This window comes from Myotis daubentonii, chromosome 16 (assembly GCF_963259705.1).
Source record: "Myotis daubentonii chromosome 16, mMyoDau2.1, whole genome shotgun sequence".
In the NCBI taxonomy this organism is placed as follows: Eukaryota; Metazoa; Chordata; class Mammalia; order Chiroptera; family Vespertilionidae; genus Myotis; species Myotis daubentonii.
In genome coordinates this window covers 17206886-17232362 of record NC_081855.1, presented here as the reverse complement: position 1 = coordinate 17232362, position 25477 = coordinate 17206886, and the positions used below count along the sequence as shown (strand labels likewise).

The window sequence follows — 25477 nt, the reverse complement described above, 5'->3', positions numbered from 1 at the left end:
ATCACAGCCCTATTACTATCTGAGAATATTTGTTCCTTGCCTTTAATACACAGCAGCGTTAACTTTAGTCTACTTCTTATTCACTGTTTTATGTCCCAGAGCTTAGTACAGTACTGGGAAGCAACTAAGCGCTCAGTAATAAATATTTATATAATGAATGAAGAGACGAAAGTCTGAGGAACTTGGCGAGATGGAGAAGTTCAAAACCTGTAAAATCAAGCATGGCGCTAGCGCCCTCTGCCCCCGAGGTGGGAAGTAGGCGCTTTAAGAACGACCTCGGGAGCCCGGGCTTTCCTCGCCCAGGCAGACGCTTTCAGACTACAACTCCCAGGAGCCACCAAAAGCCCCACGGCTTCATGGGAATGGTATCTTCTGGTCCCGCCCCTTCCGTGGGTCGCCCGCGAAATCTGAGCCGAGATGCGGAGACCCAATCGAAAGGTTGGCTCAGATCTCGCGAGAGCCAGTGGCGCGTAGGGACCAACCCGGCTGAGGTCCGCGGTGCTTTCAACATTGGTGTCCCAGCGGCTACGTTCCTTTCTCGGGGTCTTCTGCCCCCTCCCGGAAGAGGAAGGGAGGCACAGGTGGGTCTCTCGAGTCGGCTTCCCGGATCCTGGTGAATTTTGAAGCGGAGCGGCCGGGGCAGCTAGCTGGCCAGCGGAGAGAGGGCTGCCTGGCCGAGGCCAATGCCTGCCGCGCTTCCTCGGCGGTATGAAGACGTCCGAGGAGCCACCGCTAGCGCCCTACTGCCTGTCTGCAGACAAGGCCCCGGCTTCAGCCCGTCTCTCGCCTCAGGCTTCCCCGATGGATAAAAACACGGACCCAGAACTGATGCCACTGACATCCGAAGGCGATGATCCGCCACGCGTGTCCCCCGATCCCATGGCTGGCTCAGCTGTGTCCCAGGAGCCGGAGGAGGGGGACCCCGCTTCTCTCTCCACTTCCCCGGAAACAGGGGTTTGCACTCCCAGTGGGTTGAGCCCTGGAATCAAGGAGCAAGAACTTTCTGAAAGTGTGAGCCTTCCTGCGGAGGAAACGAACGGGCCGGAATTGGGGCCTGGAGAAGCCGTGGGAGGTGTGTCTGAGGAGCCTGTTCCTGAGGAGGAGGGGTCCACGTAAGTGGTGCTGGCAGTTGACGGAGGGAATCCGAGGACATTGGAAATCCGAGATGCATGGAAGTGTGAGATGTCCCTTATCCTCCGGTCCTCGGTCCCAGTTCTCCAGGCCTGTTTCCTCTTTGCTTTGGCGACTCAGGTTTGTTGTCCCCCATCTTCCTTCCAGCACTTGGAGCTACAGCTTCTCCCAGCTACCTCAGTTTCTCAGCGGTTCCTGGTCAGAGTTCAGCGCCCAGCCTGAGAACTTCTTGAAAGGCTGTAAGTGGTAAGGAAAACGGGGCAGGGAGATAAATACACTAGGATTTTCACCTCCAAATACCCCATTCACCTGGGAGAAGGATTCACCAGAGGTGGGAGTAGGAGTAAGAATCCCTCTTGGACTGAACTTCAGTTTCACCTGGGATTTTGTCTTCTACTTCCCTCAGGGTTCGGGGGGGAATTTACTCCCTAGACATAGGCTCAGCCCTAGCCCTACACTTGGAAAATGTAGGTCCGTCTAGCTTTCTAACCTTTGCCTACTCCTAGGGCCCCTGATGGTTCCTGCATCTTGACCAATAGTGCTGATAACATCCTGCGGATTTATAACCTACCCCCAGAGATGTACAATGAAGGGGAACAGCGGGAATATGCAGAAATGGTAAGGGTAAGGGCTAAACCAGCCCTTTCACCAGACACTGAACATCTTCATCATGAATTTCCATAGGTAGCGTTTTTTATCCTAAATTCTAAAGTCCTTTATTTATTTTTATTTTGTTTTTTAAAATTGATTTGAGAGAGAGAGAGAGAGAGAGAAAGAAAGAAACACCTATTTGTTGCCTTATCCAGTTTGGCTCAGTGGACAGAGCGTTGGCCTGTGGACTGAAGGGTCCCGGGTTCGATTCCGGTCAAGGGCACATGCCAGGGGTTGTGGGCTCGATCCCTAGTAGGGGGCCTGCAGGAGGCAGCCGATTGATGATTCTCTCTCATCATTGATGTTTCTATCTCTCCCTCTCCCTTCCTCTCTGAAATCAATAAAAATATATATTTAAAAAAAAAGAAACATCTATTTGTTGTTCTACTTATTTATGCATTCAACCTGACTGGGATTGAACCCAAAACCTTGGTGTTGGGAGGACGCTGTAACCAATTGAACTAGGGTATAAAGTCATTTAGAGAGGCTTGTCCCTTCTTTAGTCAGGAATATGTGTTTTCCATAAAAGAGTAGTGACTTTTAGTGACAGTACTTAATTGACTTACAGATTTTTTTATTTTTAAAATTTTATTTTAATGGTATTTTATTTTTTGTTAATCCTCACTCGAGTATGTTTTTCCATTGATTTTTAGAGAGAGTGGAGGGGGAGAGACAGCGAAACATTTATATGTCGATTGGTTGCCTCCCACACGGGGATTGAGCCTGCAACTGAGATACGTGCCCTTGACTGGAATTGAACCTGGGACCCTGCAGTCCGAGGGTTGCTTGATGCTCTATCCAAACCAGCTAGGGCCAGGTTTTTTTTTTTTTTGAGAGTACATTTATTAAAGCTGGGCACAGTGAAACAAGGAAGGGCTTAGGATAGAAGAAGCAACAGGAGGGAGCCTAGGCGGGGCTGCTGTGGCTCACTGGAAAGTCAGAGAGAAGGAACCTTGGAGAGGGGTTGAGGTGGTTAGCCAGGGTGAACTGCTGCTGCCCATTGCTCCTCTGGTTGCAAGTCTTGTGGGGACCTTAGGGTTTAGGAGATGCATGCCTGAGCAGGAAGAAAGGTGTGGGCGTGCTCCTGAGAGGGAGAGTGCCGACAGGTATTTATTGAATGATTACCAATATATCAGTTACTGTGTGGTGCTGGGATAAAGTGAATGAGACAGATGAGCTGGTTTGCTTTCTTGTTTGGGAGATAGACAACAAACATGCAAACCAATAAATAACCAAGTTCATTACAAATTATAATAAATGTTATGAAGGAAGTAAACAGAATGGGGAGAGAATAAGGAGAGGATACGGCTGAGATAAAATGGTCAGGGAGGGGCCCTCTGAAAAGGAGACATTTAAACTGAGACCTGAAGGATATGAGATCAGTCATGTGAAGAGCTGTAGAAAGCGCCTTCTGGGGAGAGGCAATGACCTTCCAAAAACCAAGAGCTGGGAAAGAGCTTTGTGTGTTCAAGAAACAGAAAGAAGACTAATGCACCTGGACTGAGGCCAGTGAGAGGGGAAGGGTGCTGCTTATGGAGAGATGGCCCGTAGCCACATTATGGCAGGTCTTGTCAGTAAGGCATTTGGAGTTTATTTGGGAAGCCATGTAGAGTTTTAAAACAGGAGTGAAATGGTGGCTGAATTTTAGAGAATGGACTGTGGGTGGGCAACAGTGAAATCAGGAAGACTCATTAGAATGCGTTTTTCATGGTCCAGGCAAGAAATGATGGTGGCGTGGGCTAAGGTGGTGTCAGGAAAGCTGGGGAGATGTGGATGGGTTTGAAGTATATTTTGTAGGACTTGGAGGTCAATTGGATGTGGAGGTGAAGGGAAGGAAGCAGTCAAGTATGGTGTCCAGGTTTTGCTGCTAGAGGGATGGTATGATTTACTCAGAGCAGGAAACAGGGATATAAAAAGGTATTGGGACAAGTCAGGAGTTTTTAGGTACATTAATTGTGAAATGTAAAACTACGGGGAGAAGTTGGAGCTGGGGATATACTTTGAGAAGTGGGGGAGCATGTAGATAATATGTTGTGTCTTTTTTTTTTTTCTCTTTTTTAAAACCACATTTTTTTTTTAAAGATATATTTTATTGATTTTCTACAGAGAGGAAGGGAGAGGGATAGAGAGTTAGAAACATCGATGAGAGAGAAACACCGATCAGCTGCCTCCTGCACACCTCCTACTGGGGATGTGCCCGCAACCAAGGTACATGCCCTTAACTGGAATCGAACCCGGGACCCTTCAGTCCGCAGGCCGAGGCTCTATCCACTGAGCCAAACCGGTCAGGGCTAAAACCACATTTTTTATATTTTATTGATTTTTTACAGAGAGGAAGGGAGGGAGATAGAGAGTCAGAAACATCGATGAGAGAGAAACATCGATCAGCCGCCTCCTGCACATCTCCCACTGGGGATGTGCCCACAACCCAGGTACATGCCCTTGACCGGAATCGAACCTGGGACCCCTCAGTCCGCAGGCCAACGCTCTATCCACTGAGCCAAACCGGTTTCGGCAATATGTTATGTCTTGAGAGTGGATTCCGTCTCAAGAGAGAGTGTAGGTTGAGGAGAAGGCTCAAGCAGAGCCCTGCGTTCCAGCATATGGAGGAGGAGTGCAGAAGAAACTACAAAAATGGAGGCAAAGAGTCATGCCTAACGCTGCTGAAAGTGAGGCAGATTTAGAGAATAACCCAAGAAGACATTGGTGATCCTGACAAGAGTACTTTCAGGGGAGTGATGGAGGCAGAAGCCAATCAGAGTGGGTGGGAGAGGAAATACAGACACTTCCTTGGAAGAGTTTTCTTATGACAGGAAACAGAAATGGAATGGTGACCAGAGGGACTGTGAGCCCAAAAAAGGGTTAATGGTTGCCTCTGTGTTGTCAGGAATAACTCCAGTAGACAGGAATTGGTGCTCTAGGAGAGAGAAGGGTTAACAAAGCCACTGAGTAGCTGGGTGAAGACAGACTCCAGAGTACATTAGAGGTCTTTGATATAGGTTCAGGATAATCCCTTGCTGTAGAACAGTGGTTCTCAACCTTCTGGCCCTTTAAATACCGTTTCTCATGTTGTGACCCAACCATAAGATTATTTTCGTTGCTACTTCATAACTGTAATGTTGCTACTGTTATGAATTGTCATGTAAATATCTGATATGCAGGATGGTCTTAGGCGACCCCTGTGAAAGGGTCGTTCGTTCGACCACCAAAGGGGTCGCGACCCACAGGTTGAGAACCGCTGCTGTAGAAGGGAAGGCAGAAGATGCATTCAGAGGCACCTGTTTGGTGTTTGGAAGGTTTCGGTGTCTCTCTGTTGGCTTCTCAGTGAAGCATGAAGGGAGCTTATCGGCTGAAGGAAGAGGGACTGCGGGCAGAGAGCAGGAGTGAAGAGAGCTGAAGATCAAAACCAGGATGTGGAGGATTGCTCATCTTAGCCCAGTGCTCATAGAAATGTGTTGCCATCCACTTAAAGTCAAAACAATTAGTGTGGTTATGCGTCTTTCCCCAGCAAGGTAATGGACCACAGTTTCTGAGTTTGTAAAATGAGGATGATAATAACAACACTCACCTCACAGAGTTGTGAAAATTAAAAGAATTAATGTAAAGTGCTTAAAACAGTGCCTGATGGCCAAAACCAGTTTGGCTCAGTGGATAGAGCGTCGGCTTGAGGACTGAGGTGTCCCAGGTTCGATTCCGGTCAAGGGCATGTACCTGGGTTGTGGGCACATCCCCAGTGGGGAGTGTGCAGGAGGCGGCTGATCGATGTTTCTCTCTCATCGATGTTTCTGACTCTTTATCTCTCTCCCTTCCTCTCTGTAAAAAATCAATAAAATATATTAAAAAATAAAATAAAATAAAACAGTGCCTGATGTAGTAAGTATTCAATAAGCACTAGTAGTCACTGATATTAGTTGAGTGCAAACATGGAGGATAGTCTGGTTGAGGTTTGTCAGGGGTGAAAGACAAGGGTGTCTTTCAAAAAAATACGTTTTTATTGATTTTTAGAGAGAGAGGAAGGGAGGATAGAGAGATAGAAAAACAGATACGAGAAAAACATCAACATTGATCGGCTGCCTCCTGCACACCCGGCACTGGGGATTGATTCCAAAACCCAGGCATGTGCCCTGACTGGGAATGGAGCCAGTGACCTCTTAGTTTGTGGGTTGATGCTCAACCACTGAGCTACATCAGCCATGATGTAAATATATTTTTGATGAAGCTGATTAATTGTGGTAGAAATGGCAGAGCAAGCGAGCAGGATTGGTTGGAGATGGTAGCCAGAGACTGTGGTGGTGACAAGGCCCAGGACTCAATCATGGTGTCAGTTATAGCTGTGGGTGCTAAGGAGGTAAAGGAATGGGAAAGGCCATGGTATTGGATGGATGCATCATTCTTTCATTGATTCGTTTATTCAGCACTATTTTTTTTTAGTACATTTCTATGTACCAGCCCTGTTTTAGAAGCTGAGGATTAGTCATATAAAAACAGGCAAAAGTCCCTGTTCTTGTGAAACTTATATTCTAGTGTGGGGAACAGGCAACTAAAACAGATAACAAAGTAAAACATATATATGGTACTTGGGCTAGGGTGGTGTCAAGAGAGATGGAGGGATGGGGATGCATTTGAAGTATCTTTTGTAGGACTTGGAGGTCAATTGAATGTGGAGGTGCAGGGGGAAAAAGCAATCAAGGATTATGTCCAAGTAATTTTTTTAATCCTCACTTGAGGATTCATTGATTTTAGAGAGGAAGGGAAAAAGAGAGAAACTTCAATGAGAGAGAGAAACCTCTATACTCGCCCAGCATGTGGATCAAACCCGCAACTAGGTATGTGCCCTGACTGGGAATTGAACCCGCAACCTTCTGGTGTATAGGATGACACTCCCACCAACTGAGCCACCCAGCCAGAGCTGACCTCACTATTTAGGTGACATTTGAGCAGAGATCTGAAGGAAGGAAGAGAGTGAACCAAGCTGATGTTTTGGGAAAGAATACAGTGGGCAGGGAGAATAGCAAGTTCAAAGTCCCAGTGGAAGTGAAAGTCACCAAGAATAACAGGAGTATCTATAGGGAGTGAGACAATAAACCAGGAGAAAGGTCTCAGTGAATGAGGGAGAATGACAAAAAGTGGGGAGCTTGACTGATGGCAGGAACTATAGAGAAACTGGAATTTGTAGAAGTGAAGAGATTTAGAAATTACAGTGGGGAGCACAGTTGACACCCATCTCCTGTCCTTGAGGTGTGCTGGGGACAGGGGTGAGAATTAAAGAAATTCTTGGTGGCTTCTTTAAAGAAGAAGGGTGCCCAGCTCTGGGGATGGCCCCGAATGCTCATCCAGCGGCGGCTCTGGGGATGGCCCCGAATGCTCATCCAGCGGCGGCTCTGGGGATGGCCCCGAATGCTCATCCAGCGGCGGCTCTGGGGATGGCCCCGAATGCTCATCCAGCGGCGGCTCTGGGGATGGCCCCGAATGCTCATCCAGCGGCGGCTCTGGGGATGGCCCCGAATGCTCATCCAGCGGCGGCTCTGGGGATGGTCCCGAATGCTCATCCAGCGGCGGCTCTGGGGATGGCCCCGAGTGCTCATCCAGCGGCGGCTCTGTAAGGTCGGAGGCGCAGACCTTTGCGTTCTCAGTGCAAAATATAAGGCACTCCACACGCTGCTTCCTGGAACAGAAACCAGTGGTTCTCAGGGCCAGGTGGCTGCGGTGCAGCCATTCTGAAAGAAGAATTCAGGCCTGGCTGGTGTGGCTCCGTTGGTTGAAACTTCATCTTGTACACCAAAAGGTTGCGGTTCCAATTCCTGGTCAGGGCACGTACCTAGGCTGAAGGTTTGATCCCCAGTTGGGGTGCATGCGGAAGGCAACCAATTGATATCCTCTCTCACGTTGATGTTTCTCTTTCTCTCCCTCTCCTTCTTCCCAAGGGAGGGCATTTTGGAGGTATATCCCTATACTGCTTCTTCCCAACATAGTTTCCCAATAACTCTCCTCCCTTCTCTCCCATTTCTAGAACTCTTATTCCCAACTCCCCAGCCTCTTTTCTGAGAACTTTCCTCCCTATGGCTCTTGCCTGAGGCATTTACTCCCCTCTTGCCTTCTCCAGAGAACACTGTGCATCCTATGTCCCTACATGTTTCATTAGGGGGAGAGGAGAACCCTCATTCCCAAATGCTATATCCAGACAATTGTCCTTTCTCTTGGTAAAAACTTTTCCTTGGAGGCTTCTGCTGTCTGATTCTCCCACTCACCCTCACCAAGGACATTGGCACCTCATAGCGCTCCTGTGAACCCCAAGTCCTTCACCATCGTGATGAACTCAGGTATTCAAACCAAAAGCCAGGGTCTCATCCTTTAATGTCCGCGCGCCACCCCCCCCCCCCCCCGCCGCCACGTCCAATTAATTTCCACATCCCATCAAGTTTACCTAATCTTTCTGATCCATCTACTTCTCTCTATTTCACTGCCTCTACTTTAATTCAATTTTATTTGGGGCTTTATGTTACTGGAATAGTCTCCTGTCTTCATTTGCTCATTAAAATATTATTTAGGCCCTAACTGGTTTGGCTCAGTGGATAGAGTGTCGTCCTGTGGACTGAAGGGTCCCAGGTTTGATTATGGTCAAGGGCATGTACCTTGGTTGCAGGCATATCCCCAGTAGGGAGTGTGCAGGAGGCAGTTGATCGATGTTTCTCTCTCATCGATGTTTCTAACTCTCTATCCCTCTCCCCTCCTCTCTGTAAAAAAATCAATAAAATATATTAAAAAAAATAAAAATAAAACATTATTTAGCCCGGCCTGCAGAGCTCAGTGGTTGAGTGTCGACCTATGCACCAGGAGGTCATGGTTTGATTCCCAGTCAGGGCACATGCCAGGTTGCAGGCTCGATCCTCAGTGTGGGCCGTGCAGGAGGCAGCTGGTCAATGATTCTCTCTCACATTGTTGATGTTTCTATCTCTGCCTCTCCCTTCCTCTCTGAAGTCAATAAAAATATATTTTAAAAACACACACAAAAAATTATTTAACCCTGGCCAGTGTAGCTCAGTTGGTGGGAGCATCATCCCATGCACCAAAAGATTGCAGGTTTCAGTTCCTAGTCAGGGCACTTATCTAGGTTGCGGGTTCAATTCCCGGTCAGGGCGTGTATGGGAGGCAACCTATCAATGTTTCTCTCTCCTCTCTCTCTCTCTCTCTCTTTCTTCGCTCCTTCCCCCCTCTCTAAAATCAATAAGCATGTACTCATGTGAAGGTTAAAAAACAAAACATTTAAAATACTTGGTGTTGGAGAACAGTAGCGAGCAAGACAGACATGGTTCCTGCCTTCTCGGATAGGTACAAGGCAGAGTAAGGAGCACAGAGGGCAATAGGAACACGGAACGGGGCACCTTGCTCAGCTTGAGGGTTTAGGGAAGGCTTCCCAGTGGAAGAAGCATCTAAGAGACCTGAAGGATGACTAGGATTCAACCAGAAATTGGGGGAGGTGAAAGAAGAGTATTACCGACTTAGACACTAGTATGCGTGAAAGCCTGCAGGTCGAGAGTATGGTGAGTTGGTACCTTCTGAGAACAGAGCTAAAACAGTAGGATGTAGAGATTTTTAAGGAGTGAGCACAGAGAGGTGAGCCATGAGAGGTGGCTAGGGAAGCTTTGTAAAGAGGGGTTTTATACTGAGGGTTATGAAGAGTCACTGGAACATTTTAAGAAGGTGACATTGTATAGAATTCCAACTTAACAAGGTCTGCAGGGCCTTGATGTGGCCGTGGTGTGGAAAGGAGAATGGATGGGTAGATTGGAGTGAGGGTGCAGGGCGGCCTGGAGAACATGTCGGGTTTTGCAGAAATGCTAGCAAGAAGGCAGTGGCTCCATGTGGCATGACGGGAAGTGGACAGATTCAAGAGAACTCCAGGAGGTGGAATTGGCAAAATATGATACGGGGCTGGACCAAGAGTGAAAAGGCAGAAAAGAGGAGGAGGAGGAGTTGTCATTCAGGCTGGTGCTGATTTCAGGCCTGAAAATTGGCTGTGGAGCCCAGGAGGGCAGCAGGCTTGAAGGTGGCAGGTTTGAGGTACCTGTGGGATAGCCACGTGGAGCTGTTTACCAGGCAGTTGGATATATGGGTTCAGAGTAGAGAAGTGGAAACTGAAGTCATGGCTGGATGACATCACCCAAAGTGAAGCAAATAACTAACAAAGGACTGGTCCAGATGATTTAAAGATTTCCTTCAAATCAGTAAGAAAACGACAAAAGCCTAGTAGAAAAATGAACAAAAATTATGAAAAGGCATACTTAAATTGTTAGTAAACAGATAAATGCCTCAAAAAACCCCACGTAGGTACATGTCTAACCTCAGTAGTATGAAGGAAACGCAAATGTATACCATTTCACAGCCTTCAGACTGAGAAAAATTTAAGTCTGGCAATATCAGCAGGATGCAGAGCAACAGGCACGCTCATGCATTCGGTGGAAGAGTGAGTTGGGATGAGCTCTTTGGGGAAAAAATGTGACATTGTCTAGCAGAGCTGGCAAAGTACATGCCATTGAGTCCAATAATTTTCCTTGTTAGCAGAAACTGCAGAGAAACCCACCCTCTCACATGAGTACCAGAATGTTAAAAAGCACACTAGCTAAAAAATGGAAAGACATCGGTGATTGTCGATAGAAAAGGAGAGATGAGTGAAGTAGTCTACAGCAGTGAAAATGTGTGAATTAGCGCTAAATGTTGTCACCATGGTTAAATCTCACAATCATAAACAGTGTGATATCATTAATATTAAGTTTAAAGGTATGTAGGATAATGCTATACATTGTTTTTTCTTTTTAAAAAAATATATTTTTATTGATTTCAGAGAGGGAGGGAGAGGGAGAGAGAGATAGAAACATCAGTGATGAGAGAGAATCATTGATCAGCTGCCTCCTGTATGCCTCCACTGAGAATTGAGCCTGCGACCCCGGCATGTGCCCTTGACCGGAATTGAACCCAAGACCCTTCAGTCCATAGGCCGACACTCTATCCGCTGAGCCCAACCAGCTAGGGCTACATTGTTTTTTCTTTGTATAAATACATTCCTAAAGAAATTCATGAGAATGGTAAATTCAGGATAGTGTTTACCTTTGAGGGAAGGTTTCATTGGGCTGAAGTTTTAACTGTTTTGTATATTTTATTTCTTAAGCTGGGTGAAACAGTCACAGGTGTTGTTGTTTTTTTAATACTTTGCATATTTGAACTGTTTAATTTTTTAATTTTTATTTTTTGTTAACCCTCTCCTTAAGATATTAAACTGTTTAATTTTTTAATTTTTATTTTTTGTTAACCCTCTCCGTTGATTAAAAAAACAACATGTTTTTAGCCCAGCTGGTGTGGCTCAGTGGTTGAGCATCAACCTATGTTTTTATTGATTTTTAGAGAGAGAGAAAGGGAGAGGGATAGAGAGATAGACACATCAATGGGAGAGGAGCATCATTGGTTGGCTGTTTCTATACACCCCCCACTAGGAATCAACCCAGCAACCCAGGCATGTGCCCTGACCTGGAATTGAACTGGTGACCTCTTGGTTTTTGGGTCAACATCCAACTGCTGAGCTACCTCAGCCGGGCCCATTGATTTTTTTAGAGAGCGTGAAAGGGATGCCGAGAGACAGAGAGAAAGAGAGAAACATCGATGTGAGAGAGACACATTGATTGGTTGCCTCCCAAAAGTGGCCTGGCTGCATGAGCCCAGACCTGGGGCCAGGATCAAGCCTACAACCAAGGTACATGCCCTTGAACAGAATCAGACCCGGGACCCGTCAGTCCTCGGGCCAACGCTCTATCCAACTGAACAAAACTGGCTAGGGCTGTTTAATTTTTTAAGGGCTCAAGTGGCACTTAGTAGATGCTTAGTAAATATGTATATCATTGCCCTAGCTGGTTTTGCTCAGTGGATAGAACATCAGCCTGTGAACTGAAGGGTCCCGGGTTCGAGTCTGGCCAAGGGCACATGCCTGGTTGTGAGTTTGATCCCCAGGAGGGGGCATGTAGGAGGCAGCCGATCAATGATTCTCATCATTGATGTTTCTATCTCTCTCTCCTTCTTCCTTCCTCTCTGAAATCAATAAAAAAATATAAAAGAAATATGCATATCATTGGTTGGTTCTTTGTTGGGATATTATTTATTATTTTCTTCTCTGAGTGTTTAAAAAGCAAAAGGATAAATGTGTATGACTTTTGGTGGCCCAATCTGACATTAAAGCATGAGCTGACCTTTGAATGTTGACATAAAGATTCTGTTCTTCATATTGACCCCATCTGCCCTCTCCTGCCTGGTTAAATGATGACACATGGTCTCCCTCTGCCGTAAAACTGCTGGAGGTCCAAGATGCCTCCCTTCCCTGCCAGTGACCTAGGCATTCCATCTGTCCAGGTCCCTGTCCTTCGGATGGTGGAAGGCGACACCATCTACGATTACTGCTGGTATTCTCTGATGTCTTCAAGCCAGCCAGACACCTCCTTGTAAGTGATGACCTTGGCCTCTGCTACTCCCCCCAGCAGTTTCAAGGGGATCCTCTACTGAGAGAGAGTCAAGGGCTACCCAGGGGTTCTGGGAGGAGGGAAGCTTGGTGTGCCCTCCAGGTGTGAGCTGAGAGGGCCGGTCAGTTGGCTTCCCACCCTTCCTTTGACAGCAGCAGGCCTCAGTGTCCTTGTTGTTCTCAGTGTGGCCAGCAGCAGCCGGGAGAACCCAATTCACATCTGGGATGCATTCACTGGAGAGCTCCGCGCTTCCTTTCGCGCCTACAACCACCTGGTAGGGACCTCCCGCCCAGCCTCGCTTGTCCTGGCCCAGCTTTCCTTCCTGCAGGACAGGTGACTTGCTTTACAAGGCCTGTTTCCGGCCCTTTCCTCCTCCCAGGATGAGCTGACGGCAGCCCACTCACTCTGCTTCTCCCCGGACGGCTCCCAGCTCTTCTGTGGCTTCAACCGGACTGTGCGTGTCTTTTCCACGGCCCGGCCCGGCCGTGACTGTGAGGTCCGAGCCACGTTTGGTAAGCATCTGTGCTTCCAAGAGAGGAAGCAAGGAAAGGGCACTGCCGTGTGCAGAGGGGCCTTGTGTGAGCCAGGGGACCACATGTTGGGGGGGGGGGTGCCACAGCCTCCTCCGTACAGCCCTGGTCAAACCGGTGGGTAAAGGGCTTGTTCTCTCTGAGCCCAGTTCCTGTTGGCTGTGTACCTTTTGGTTTCCAAAATCTTAGTATCGTTAGGAAATTGGAGGTGAAGCTGGTTCTATTTTACTACAAGCCTTCAGCTTCCCATTCCTTCCAGGAAAAACAGATTTGAGAGGGAAGAAGTAGGTCTTAGGCATTTAGGTCCTTTTTGGGGGGTTGGGGGGAACCGAAGGATCTGGGGTCCTCATCCCGCTGTGGCAGATGGAGGGGGGGATACTGAGTCCTGGCACATGGGCTCTGGGACAGGAGACAGAGGTGCACCTCTGATTAGCCTGGTTAATGTCGGGTGCCCTTGCTCGCTCCCCCACTTTGTTCCTCCCCTCTTTAGCAAAAAAGCAGGGCCAGAGCGGCATCATCTCCTGCATAGCCTTCAACCCAGCCCAGCCCCTCTATGCCTGTGGTTCCTATGGCTGTTCCCTGGGCCTGTATGCCTGGGATGATGGCTCCCTTCTCGCCTTGCTGGGAGGGCACCGAGGGGGCATCACCCACCTCTGCTTTCACCCCGATGGCAACCGCTTCTTCTCAGGAGCCCGCAAGGTAGGAGTCATGTCCTGAGATCCCAAAGGGCAGTGGCCAGGAGTGGGGGTGTAGGCTGGTATGTTGGGGGATAGATGTGAGAAAAAAATCAACCCAAGCTAAAGGCGTGCCTGTAAAGCTGGAGGGAAGCAGAGATGTCTGGGTGGTGGGCTCCAGGCCCCTGTTCTATGTCTTCAGGATGCTGAGCTTCTGTGCTGGGATCTCCGGCAGCCTGGTCATCCACTGTGGTCCTTGAATCGTGAGGTGACCACCAATCAGCGCATCTACTTTGATCTGGACCCGTGAGTGACCGTGGGTCCTTCCTTCCCAGGACTCCCGTGCCCCCTGTAACCCAGATTCGAACCCCTGGGTGTGAGGAGTTCCTGCGCTGGGATGATGGCCTCTGCTCTCTCCCCAGGACTGGCCAGTTCCTAGTGAGCGGCAGCACGAGCGGGGCTGTCTCTGTGTGGGACACGGGCGGGGCTGGGCATGAGAGGAAACCGGAACCTGTGCTGAGTTTTTTGCCTCAGAAGGACTGCACCAATGGAGTGAGGTCATACCACAGATCTTGGGGCTCGGGTTGGGAGGGAGGCGAATTGCAGAGGGCGCAAGCATCCGCTCTCGGGGGGTTGACAGACTGCCTGTCTCTCCCTCCAGCCTGCACCCTAGCCTGCCTCTGCTGGCCACTGCCTCCGGTCAGCGTGTGTTTCCAGAGCCCACGGAGAGTGGGGACGAGGGGGAGCAGGAGGTGGACCTTCCCCTGCTCTCCATGCGCCACATCCACCTTGAATGTCAGCTTCAGCTCTGGTGGTGCGGGGGGAGCCCAGACACCAGTGTCCCTGATGCTCAACAGGGTGAGAAGGAGCAGGGAGGGACAAAAAGAGGTGGGGGTGAGTTTATATAAAAAGGTTTTATATGATACCAGAATCTCTGTGTCTGTTTGGGGAGGCAAATGATGGAGAGAGGGTGGTGGTGGTGGGGGGGGGGGAGGGTTATTAGTGGGGATTGGCATATTGTTCCTAAAACCAGGGTTGAGAGGTGGTACTAGGCAGGAGCCAATGGGACTACTGAGCTTGGTGTGAAGTCAAGTCGTGGGGGTGGGGCTTCATGCCATTGACTGGTTGGTTGCTAGGCAACTTGATAAACTGAGGGGGGGGGAACCTGTTTGAAATCTCACTCCCAAGGTGGGGTGGCAGGGGTCACAGTGAGCGTGGCTGAGCAGGAGTGGCAGGAACTGTGTCAGACTGCCGGGCGTGACTGTGTGAGACTGTGCAGCTGGTGACAGACAAGACACCCGCTCTCCCTTGCTCAACACTAGTTACCCTCATCCAGCAGCAGAGGGACCATTACTCAGCTCTGGGAGAAGGGGAGCAGAAGCACCCCCTCCCCTCCCCTGGACTCCCCCAGGAGGCCCTGACTGAGTAGCCAGAGTCAAGGATACATGAGAAGAGTACAGGTGCTCGAAGACACAGACGTCACAGTCTGTGTTCCCATTAGATGCAGACAAGGGTGACAGTCTCATTCAGCAGTTACTGCTGTTTCTCCATTGATCTGGCCTGCCTTTGAGGGGAGCAGTATGTTATTTCAAGCAGCCGCTCCCCCCCCCCCCCTTGCCAAACACTGAGAAGAGGAGCTATGAAGGGTTACTGTCAGTAGGAATCTCAAGAGACTGTCAGTAGGGGGTTGATTTTGGACCCAAAATCAAGGGGAAGGGACTGAAGGCCTGTAACCGCTCAGAAGGGGAGAGGGATGTCACCTCTGCCCAGAGGTGCTGAAAGCCGGGTTCTTACACACGCAGGCAACCCCCGCCCTTCCCCCAGGATAATTGGAAACAGCCCTTCCAGCTGAATGTGAGTGTGGGGCTGTAGGTACTCCCTTTCCTCTCCCAGCCCATGTCTCCCCATAACCATCCAAGGAGGGCCCACGTTTACCCCCTAATCTCTTGCTTTTCACCAACCCCTAGATAACAGTACAGGGTACTGGAGGCTATGACAAAAGAGACCCCAGGGGTGGGAGTTCAGCAACTTGGGTTTGGTTCCTAGACACCCGGTGACCTTGGGCTAGTCCGGGGCCTCCCGAGCCTCAGTTTCTTCATCCCTGCAATGGGGATCCTTTAGCGCTGTCCCCCCCACCTCACACAGGTGGTCGTGGTGCTCACTCAGGCCACTTGGTAAAGTGGAAGCCTTGAAGGTTATTCTCTCCCGACCTCCCGGGAGCAGCGGTGTTGTTTGGGATGCGGGAGGCGGAGGCTGCGGGAGCGAAAGGGGCTGGGTTCCCGGGGTGGGGAAGGCGAGAGCCTTTCTGAATCTGAGAGATGAAGATTCCTCGGCGCTCCGGCGATGCGAGGGCCAGAGGGGAGACGGGCAGAAACTAAGCCAGAGACCGGAGTCGGAAAGACAAAGGGGGCGTGAGAGACCGCGCCGGGGAGCGGACGGCGGGGCTGGGCGAGGCGAGGCGGCGGGAGGTGCGCTGGCCGAGGGAGGTGTGGGGGCGTGGGCTGCGGGATCCTGCCGCCCGCTCCGCCTCGAGCTCCAGCTCCGGTTTTTCCCTCCGCCATCCTCTCCCCCGCCCCGTCTCTCCTTTAACTCCCCCTCCCGGGCTCAGGACTGGTTTCCTCCCTTAGCCCGCTGCCCTCAATCCCGGCGAGGCTGGGGCTCCGGCTCGGCGCCCCCTTCCTCGCTCCCTTGTCCGACGCCCCATGCCACCACCGCCGGGTGCCTGGCTCCCTCAGTCCCCGACTTAGGCCCGCTCTCCAATCCCGGGGTGCTGGTGCCGCGGTTGGGGCGCAGGGAGCTTGCGGACCGCCCCTGGAAGGGCTCTCGAGGGCTGAGCGCTCCGGCGCTGGGCGCGGGCAGAGCAGGAAGCGGGTCCGCGTGGGAGCCGGGGTATCGGCCGCCCGGGAGGTCGGGGCAGAATAGCCTGGACAGCTAAGGCAGTCACCCCAGGGAGTGATCGACTTTGGGGGAGTTGGTGCCCCGCCCCCAGGCCTTGGCGGGGTCATGGGGGCCCCCCATTCTAGGCCGGGGGGTGTGCGAGTCGGGGCCCTGTTGCTGCTCGGTTTTTGGGGGCTGGTGTCTGGGCTCAGCCTGGAGCCTGTCTACTGGAATTCGGCGAATAAGAGGTGAGCGACCCGGGCTGGGGAGACCCTACACCTTCCCAGCAGGGAGTGTGGGAGCCTTGGGGACTTGGGAGCTGAATTCTCTGAGCTGGGAGGACGCTGAGGGAGGGTGCTGGTGCTCTGCTGGAAGCTGATGGGTGACTAGACTGATGATCTTGGGAGCCAGACTCCTGGGTCGCACACAGAGCTGGGGGTGTGTGGTGATATCCAGGTGTTGGGAGTTTGAAAGACCCCAAAGGGCAAGGATCCGAAAGTTCATGGGGAGCCGGGAGGGCAGTGGAGTGGTTGTGCGGGTTTGTGGGAGACTTGCCTGGTGTCGGGGGCTGGGCTTGGAGGGAGCCTGGTTAGTGTCAGCTCTCAGGAGAGCCGCTGAGTAGGTGCTGCTGAAGCGTTGAAGGGAAAGGCAGGGTGCCTCCCTCCCCAGAAGGGACTCCAGTGCAGACGGGAGGGAAGGGGGCTCAGTTTGGGGACAACTCCCCAAGGCTTCTTGGCTCTCATCGCACAGTCTGGCTCCCAACTCTTGCCCACAGCTAGATGGTCCGTTAGCCCTTGGTGCAACAGTTTCCCAACCAGACGATATCCCTGCGTTCTGGCTTCGGGACTTCCTTCGGAAAGAAGCCTGGAGCCCCGTCAAGCTGCTTCTTCGCCCCCTGGCATCTGAGGTCCCAAGGAGGTCCCATTGCTCCCTCCCCCATCTTCGCTGCAAACTCTTCCATTAGAGCTCTGTGGCAAGGCATGCTTGCTTTGCTCTGAAAAAAGGCCAGGGGTCAGATGAAACTTCAAGCCACACAGGGTAGAACCCTTTGGAGGTCATCGGGGTCTCTTGCCTCTGCGTAGATCTCACTCCCCCTTAGCAAAAGAGTTCCGTGTTTTGAAAAAAATCCCTGGGGGAGGCTGCATGAGGCCATGGGAAGAGGTTGGGCTTTGGAGCTCATCAAATCTTAATTTTGTGAGCTGTGTGGCCTTGGGCACTTACTTAACCTCTCTGAGTTTGTATCCTCAATTCTTACAGCTCGGATGAGGATTAGAGGTAAGGGGTTGGAACATACATGCTCATTAAAGGAGAACTAGGATTATTGGCCTACCTCTCTACTTCATTCACAGGCTCCCACATTTCACTATTTGGCCTCCCTCCCATTTCTTTGGGTATAATCTCAGTTGTCCTTTCTCTCTCTCTGTGATAGGAGAGAATCTGGATGATGCTCTAACCAACTGAGCGAACAACTTGAGCTGACCCGGCCAGGGCTCTCACCTGTCTTTTCTTTACTCAGTCCCTTACCTGTCCACTCCCAGTCGCATTTTATCTGGTGCAGCTTGAAGACATGAGGCTTATTCTAATAGAGTCGAGAAAAGAGAATTGGGGTGTTTTGGAGGCTCTTTGGGATGTCGGGTGGGTCAAATACAGAGCAGCAGTCCCCTGGGATCCAGTTCTGAGACCTGTGTGCCATCACTGAAGAGGGACGGGCTGCAGGCCGGCTAGTGGTGGCTGTGCTGGGCCAATGGATGCCTGAGCAGAGGGAGATGTGGGCTTGTGTTGGCGGTGGTTAGAAAAGTCAACTCCTTCATTTCCCAAGCAATGGGGCACTTTCCCTAGGAAGTCTGAGACCTGAGGGGAGAGAGGTGCTGAGCAAGGAAATGTTGGGCAGCTGCCCCCGTCACCCCCCCCTCCCCCCGTTCTCATTAGCCCCACTTAGGACCATTGCCAGACCAGGCATTTGCCTCCTGTCACATTGCCTGGTAAACTTGGGGCACTAGTCTTGATCACCCTCTCCCCCCACCCTTTTTTGCTCTGAAATCCCTGAAATTCGGTTGTGGCTTGGGGGAGGGGAGGCTCTGCCCCCATGGTTGACTGCCATAGAATAGTGAAATCACCTGGGAGGGGTGGGCTGTGTGGTTCCAGAGAGGCCAGCTCCTTGGTAACTGGCATCCTGTTGCCAGGGCAACGGAGCTGGTGATGAAGGGAGAGATGGCAGTGTGCATGTGGTGAGGGCAGGCTGAAGAGTGCATTTGGGCAACCAAGGGGCAGGAGACCTCTGAGCCTAGCTTCCTGCTGCTTCCAACGTGAGCTCACAGAGTCTTTAGTGCCTGCTCGGTCAGAACGGACTTTCTACTCAGACAAAGGCTGACCTGCAGGGATGTGGGACGAGGGAGGCGAAGCTCTGGGCCAGACCTCTGATACCTCTCCCCTTGTCCACCTCAACCTCCTCCCCATAGGTTCCAGGCAGAGGGTGGTTATGTGCTCTACCCTCAGATTGGGGACCGGCTAGACCTGCTTTGTCCCCGGGCCCGGCCTCCTGGCCCCCACTCCTCTCCTAATTATGAGTTCTACAAGCTGTATCTGGTAGGGGGTGCCCAAGGCCGACGCTGTGAGGCACCCCCTGCCCCAAACCTCCTTCTCACTTGTGACCGGCCAGACCTGGATCTCCGCTTCACCATCAAGTTCCAGGAGTATAGCCCTAACCTCTGGGGCCACGAGTTCCGCTCGCACCATGATTACTACATAATTGGTACTGCTGGGCAGAGGGCAGGGTTGAGTGGGGAGGTGCTCCCGGGATGGAGGGCAGATGAGGGAGGGGACCACCAGAGCCAAGAGAGACCCCTTAAGCCCTGGGGTGGTGGTGGGGCCAGGACATGGAGACAGAATTGGGGCTAGACTCCCGAGTGCCAACTCATCCCTGTGGATCTTCTCTCCCAGCCACGTCAGATGGGACCCGGGAAGGCCTGGAGAGCCTGCAGGGCGGCGTGTGCCTTACCAGAGGCATGAAGGTTCTTCTCCGAGTGGGACAGAGTGAGTGGGGCTGGCGCCTCCTGGGAGCTGAGGAAGGTTGGGCCAGTGCCGTCATGGTCAGCACCCCTTTCTCTTTGCTATCTCCAGGTCCCCGAGGAGGGGCTGCCCCTCGAAAGCCTGTGTCGGAAATGCCCATGGAAAGAGACCGAGGGGCGGCCCACAGCCTGCAGCCTGGGAAGGAGAACATGCCAGGTAGGAACGAGGGTCCAGCTCCTCCCTTCCCCAGCCTTCTCCGCTCTTGGATCCCAGCTGCCTTCCCTTCACCCTCTCCCTCCTTCTTTAGATTTTTTTTTTTTTGGGGGGGGGGGAAGAGGGGAAGAGAGGATGGGAGGGTGAGAAGGGAATGGAAGCCAAATGAGGAAAAGACTCAATTAGAACTAATTAGCCAAGTCAGCGCTTCAATCAGTGCTGTCAGAGAAGTGGGGAGGACTCTGGCACAGAGCGGAAGGGCTGGACACACCTGGATTTGGAGCTGGGCTTGGAGGGGTGGAGGGGATTTGGGGTCCCCAAGGGGCCTGTGCACTGGAAGCCCATGGGGCCCCCAAGGCTGGCTGCCAGATGCCCAGGTGGCTCCTTCAGCCCCTTCCCCTCTTTCCTCCTTCACCCCTTCCCTGCCAGGTGACCCCACCAGCAATGCAACCTCCCGGGGTGCTGAAGGCCCCCTGCCCCCTCCCAGCATGCCCGCAGTGGCCGGGGCAGCAGGGGGGCTGGCGCTGCTCTTGCTGGGCGTGGCAGGGGCTGGGGGTGCCATGTGTTGGCGGAGACGGCGGGCCAAGCCTTCGGAGAGTCGCCACCCTGGTCCTGGCTCCTTTGGGAGGGGAGGGTCTCTGGGCCTGGGGGGTGGAGGTGGGATGGGACCTAGGGAGGCTGAGCCTGGGGAACTAGGGATAGCTCTTCGGGGCAGTGGGGCTGCAGACCCCCCCTTCTGTCCCCATTATGAGAAGGTGAGTGGTGACTATGGGCATCCTGTGTACATCGTGCAGGATGGGCCCCCCCAGAGCCCTCCGAACATCTACTACAAGGTATGAGGGCTCCGCCCACCTGGCTCTCTCGGATCCAGCCCTCCTTGAGGTGCTCCTCCATGTAATTCATGGTTGGAGGAACACCTCTGGCATCTCCTTGGCCCCTTTTGCCCCACCAGCCTCTTTACTCCTCCTGGCTGTTGCCCTCTTCTCTACTTGTAGGATTCCTTAAGATTTTCACTGAATCACTTCCTGCCCTGTGGTTGGCCACGTGTGCCCTCTCTGTCTGTGTCCCCGTGTCCTATTCCCTTGGGGAGGAGGCAGAGACCAGCCGCCTCTTCTGATGACCCAGGGATGCTTGCTCCCCATACCCACTGAGAGCCAGGGGCGGGAACAGTCTGTCTTTTGCTTGGCACCTCTTTCTTTCTGCCTCTCACTGTTTTTCTCTTTTCTCTCTCTCTCTCTCTCTCTCTCTCTCTCTCTCTCTCTCTCTCTCTCTCTCTCTCTCTTCTGTCTCTAGGTCTGTTCCTCTTCCCTAGCATCCCCCTCCCTACATCTCCTTTTACCCTCTTGGCTTCTTACCCTGTGCCTCTTCCATCTCCTGGGTGGGGGCAATCAAAGCTTTTCTCCCCTCAGCTCCCTCTTCTGACCTCTTGTCAACCACTCCCCTCAATCTGCCAAAAATGGGGGCCTTATGGGGAACGCTCTGGCAGTCCACCCCAGCTCAGGGCATGGGCAGCAGGGCCTCCTCCTCTGCCCTGCCCCAGGCCTCTGCATACTTAACTCCAGCCATTTGGGGTGGTTGGGTTATGACAGCCTCCATGAGAAGTATCCTGTTTGTCCAGTGGCCAATCACAAGATGCGAACTGGTTGGGACACATATGGACTTGGTCTGATGCTGAATGGGTCACTTGGGACAGGAAGTGATTTGCTCCAGACAAGAAGTGACCAGGCCTGGACAGAAGTGGCCTGGCGAAGTGGCAAAAGCAGTGCAGCAGGAACTGGAAGTGCCTTCATCTGGCTGGAACTCAAGTGACTTAATCTGGGGGGTGGGGGAGGGAGGTGGATGGTTCTCACTCTGTGGAGAAGGGGAGCAGGACAGTCCTTACTGAGGAGGATTTTCCTAGTATGCAGTGGCATTTCCCAGGACCTCCCTTCCTTTGTTCTCTGTGCTACTTCGAAGACAGCTAAGATGACTGCCATCTGCTGTGGTAGGCCCAATTTGTCTTGTTGTTCTTCCCTGTCCACATTTCAGTATAATCTGTCACTCAACAGGACTCCCCCAAGAACCCCTGTGTTGTCCCCCAGTAGCCCAGATGGCTGTCGTGTTCATCACATCCTCCATTTCCTACTCTCTTCAGACTCAACACAGCTCCCTTCTTAGTGACCAGAATGGTGGCCTACTGACTGGTCTAGCTGACAGTGGCACTTAGCAACTGCCACTGTTCCATAGGGACCAGCTTATACCTCTTCCTGCCCTCCAGTACACAAGTGGGTGTTCCCTCAGTTTCCTCCCAGCTCAGTTTCATTAGACCAGAGCTGCCCTTGGGCACCAAGTCCGCCACCTCAATCACCAGCCAACATGGTTGCTTGGTCCACCGGATGTCAAGTCATCGCTCTGCTGTAGTTCCCGGCTCCTTCCTGATTTTTCTAATTGCTCCATCCAGGGAACAGGAAGCTGCTGTTGCCATGCGGGAGGTGGCGGGGTATGGCTGTCATCTCAATAGTTTTATTGTAAAAGGGAAATTTGAACAACAAAAACCAAAAAAAGAATAAAAAACTTCAAAAGTTAACAAGGCTGGAAATGACTGGACATGAATTAGAACAGAGAACTAGTGGTTAGAATGGCTTTCAAGCTCATGAAACCAAGGGGAAGGGTAGGGAGAAGGTTGGGTTGGTGGGATGAGGTAGGCAGTGTCTGGGGAGGGGAGAATGGGCGGGGTGAGAAGGCTGAGGAAGGCAGCCACCAAGGGAAGGGAAGCAGGGGTGTGGGGATTGTGGGGGGCGGTGTGGGGCAGGGGGAGAGGAACCCAGGCAGGCGAAGGAGTTGCCCATGCATCTAATGGGGATGTATGTGACTGTGAGTTCCCACATGGGGAAAGCCTGGGTGTCTACTGCTAAACCAAAGCCCGGGACAAGGCAAATCACAGAAACAAAGTGGGAAAACAATGTTCACGGTAGTCTGTTCTCCATCATCCCTGCCCAAGGCACCTCTGACGTGGGGCGTTTCACTTTGAGGAGAAGGGGTGTGGCTGCCCAGAAGACTCAAGCTGTCTGTCTCCTGGCTCCCTGTGTACCCACAACCTAGGCTCTTCTCCCCTAAAAAGCCCAGGTGCCCAGCCCCCTAGACTCAGCCCCATTCTCCAATCACAAAAGCAGCCGTCAGGAACTTCGTTGGAGCTGGTTGGCAGGGGTCACAACCTCTGCCCTCCCTACCCCTCCTCTGACTCTAGGTCCTCTCCCGCTGTCTCCCATCTGCCTGGAGGTCAAGGGGTCCTCTTGCCCCTCCTCTGTCCAGTGGGACCCCTGCCCCTTCCCCTGTCTGAGCAAGATGTCTGGATCCTGAGAGGTGCAGGCACTGTTAGGGAAGTTGAAAACTGGGAAGCCAGGTGCTGGGCTGTCGGGAATGTACTCCCTGCCTTCCAAGCCCACACTGGAGCTGCCTAAGGTGGGGAGGCTTGAAGGGGTGTGGAAGGGCTGGTCCCTTGCCCCTTAGTGGGGGTTTGTTGTCACGGCAACATCCCCTTTTTCACACAACGGGAAGCCCCCCTCAGCCTCCCTCGTGGATGGAGCCGACAGCCCCATCGCTGGCTATCAGCCTCAGGGACTTGGCAACCGTCACTATGGCAACCCAGAGCCCAGCAACAGGGCCCAGTGAGAAAGGGAGGGGTCCAAGACTGGGGCAGGGTTGTGTGTGAGAGGGGGCAAGGGAGCTGAGGGAGACTCCCCCTACACATACATCTAGAGACACAGGTGGAGAGACAAAAGGGAAGGGAAGCAGAATAAACCTCCTCTGAGACAAACAAGCACCTCACCAAAGCGGCAGAGACATCATAACACGCTGAGAGATAGGAAGACACCTGGGGACAGATGCACAGCTGGAGAGAGAAACAGCAAATTCTACAGAGCACCCGGGGACCCGCCCCCTTGGAGCACTGGTATCTGTAGACTCCCCCCCGCCCCCCAACACGGACACAAGACCTTTAGCCTCCACACGTGTAGTGACTTGTGTGCCTTTGGAGCTACTTGAAAGTGCTGGCGATTTTCCTCCCATGCCATCCTGTTTGCTTTCTGGGTACAAGTACACAAACACTCTCCTAGGGTAGCGATTACAACAAAACGAATAGAAAGGCAGGAAGACATTCATTCGTTCGTTCGTTCATTCACTCAACGTCATATTAAGTGTCTACTTTGTTCCAAGTCCTGTTTTGGATACTGGGAGTATATATGGTAAATAAATCCCTGCTTTCATGAAGTCCGGATTTTGGCGGGGAACAACGTAATAAAATTTCTGGTAGTGATAAATGATGTAAACAAAACAGGATGAAGAGGGTGGAGGGTAACAAGATGTTTTAGATCAGGAGGTCAGGAAGGTTTCGCTGAAGAGGTGACATTTAGAAAAATGTCTTTATTGATTTTTACAGAGAGAGGAAGGGAGAGGGATAGAGAGAAACATCGAGGAGAGAGAAACATCCTCAATCGGCTGCCTCCGGCATGCACCCCTACTGGGGATTGAGCCCGCAACAGGGAATCGAACTGGCTGGCAGCTTGTACTCTGGCTGGGAATCGGACTAATGACCTCTTGGTTCCTGGTCAATGATCAACCACTGAGCCATACGGGCTAGGCTGAAGAGCTGACATTTCATGAGGACCTCGTATAACGTGGAGTCAGGCATGCAGTGTGAGGAATGTCATACCCAACGGAGGGAACAGCAAGTGCAAAGCACAGAGGTAAACTCTAGATGCGTTTGGAAATAGGGAGGATGACATCACAACTTCACACGTATTCCGGATGGGTCTTATCCCTCTCCAGCCTCCGCCTGTAGGTCCTTTAGGGTCTAGAATCCACATTTAAGAAGTTGCTCTAACTCAGTCTTCTATCCCCCCCACCCCCCACTTTTTGTTTCTTCTGTGTATGTCAGTTGCATTTTCTTCAACTAAATTTTAAGCTCTGGGAGGGCAAGGATGGTGCTCTGAGCTTCTTGGAAGCTGTGCGTATGGCTGGTGGTACAGAAGGTTGCAGTATGTGTGTTTGTGAATGTGGTTTATGTTGGGGTTTTGTGTTTTTAAAAAATATATATTTTTTTTATTGATTTCAGAGAGGAAGGGAGAGGGAGAGATAGAAAACATCAGTGATGAGAGAGAATCATTGATTGGCTGCCTCCTGCACGCCCCTCACTGGGGATCAAGCCCACAACCTGGGCTTGTACCCTGACCAGAATCGAACCGTGACCTCCTGGTTCATAGGTCAGTGCTCAACCACTGAGCCATGCCGGCCAGGCTATGTTGGGGTTTTTAAGGAGAATAGAGCAAAGGGTTGCAGTGGGAATTTCTGGTGGGGAATGGTTGACATCATAAACTAGGATTTCAGTGAGAATGAAAAATGGAGCTTCCTATGGGGCTCCACAGGAAATCACAAACATGGGCACCCCATTCCCCAGGGAGAGTTTCCCCATCTGTAGACAGGCTGGGAGAAATGTTGCCGGGCGGTTTGAAGGCTGGAGGCTGGCTAGGATGGACTCAGACAGTTAAGGGGGGGGGGGGGGTAGGAAAAAGGATGCCGTACAAACGGGAGTGAAAATTAGGCAGCAGAAGTTTGGAAGGTAGCAGGGAAAGTGAAGTCCTGAAGGGAGTTCCATGGGGACCACGTCCCAGATACCCCTGAGTCCCCCAGGGAATTGAAGCATTCGGGGTACTGGGTCTTCTGCTTGCTTCCCCCAATTGCCATCAGAAACTTAGGCATCAGCTCCCTTCAACCCCAGTGGCTGCTGGTGGTGGGGAGATTGAGCAGCCGCAGGGGGCGGCAGCTGGTGAGTGGGGAGGAATCTGTGTGCTCAGCAAACAGCAGCCTCAGTGCCCAGTGGCTGCCTCCTCCCTCATCAATCAGCCCCAGCCAA

The 25477-nt window shown here is 51.9% G+C and overlaps 2 protein-coding genes across 2 annotated transcripts; both read left to right on the top strand.

Annotated features, from left to right (window-relative positions):
• The first annotated feature begins 455 nt into the window (after positions 1-455).
• Positions 456-14413, top strand: WRAP53 (WD repeat containing antisense to TP53). The gene is made up of 10 exons (XM_059668741.1): positions 456-1112; positions 1279-1377; positions 1638-1749; positions 12178-12266; positions 12468-12558; positions 12664-12796; positions 13305-13513; positions 13691-13794; positions 13911-14045; positions 14150-14413. The coding sequence occupies exons 1-10, from the start codon at positions 709-711 to the stop codon at positions 14394-14396; spliced, it is 1623 nt and encodes a 540-aa protein (XP_059524724.1). The 5' UTR covers positions 456-708; the 3' UTR covers positions 14397-14413.
• Positions 14414-16001: 1588 nt separating this feature from the next.
• On the top strand, positions 16002-22143 carry EFNB3 (ephrin B3). Its single transcript, XM_059668739.1, has 5 exons — positions 16002-16613; positions 18825-19117; positions 19306-19398; positions 19486-19590; positions 20017-22143. Exons 1-5 carry the CDS (start codon positions 16492-16494, stop codon positions 20424-20426), a joined length of 1023 nt encoding a protein of 340 aa, XP_059524722.1. The 5' UTR covers positions 16002-16491; the 3' UTR covers positions 20427-22143.
• Positions 22144-25477: the final 3334 nt, after the last annotated feature.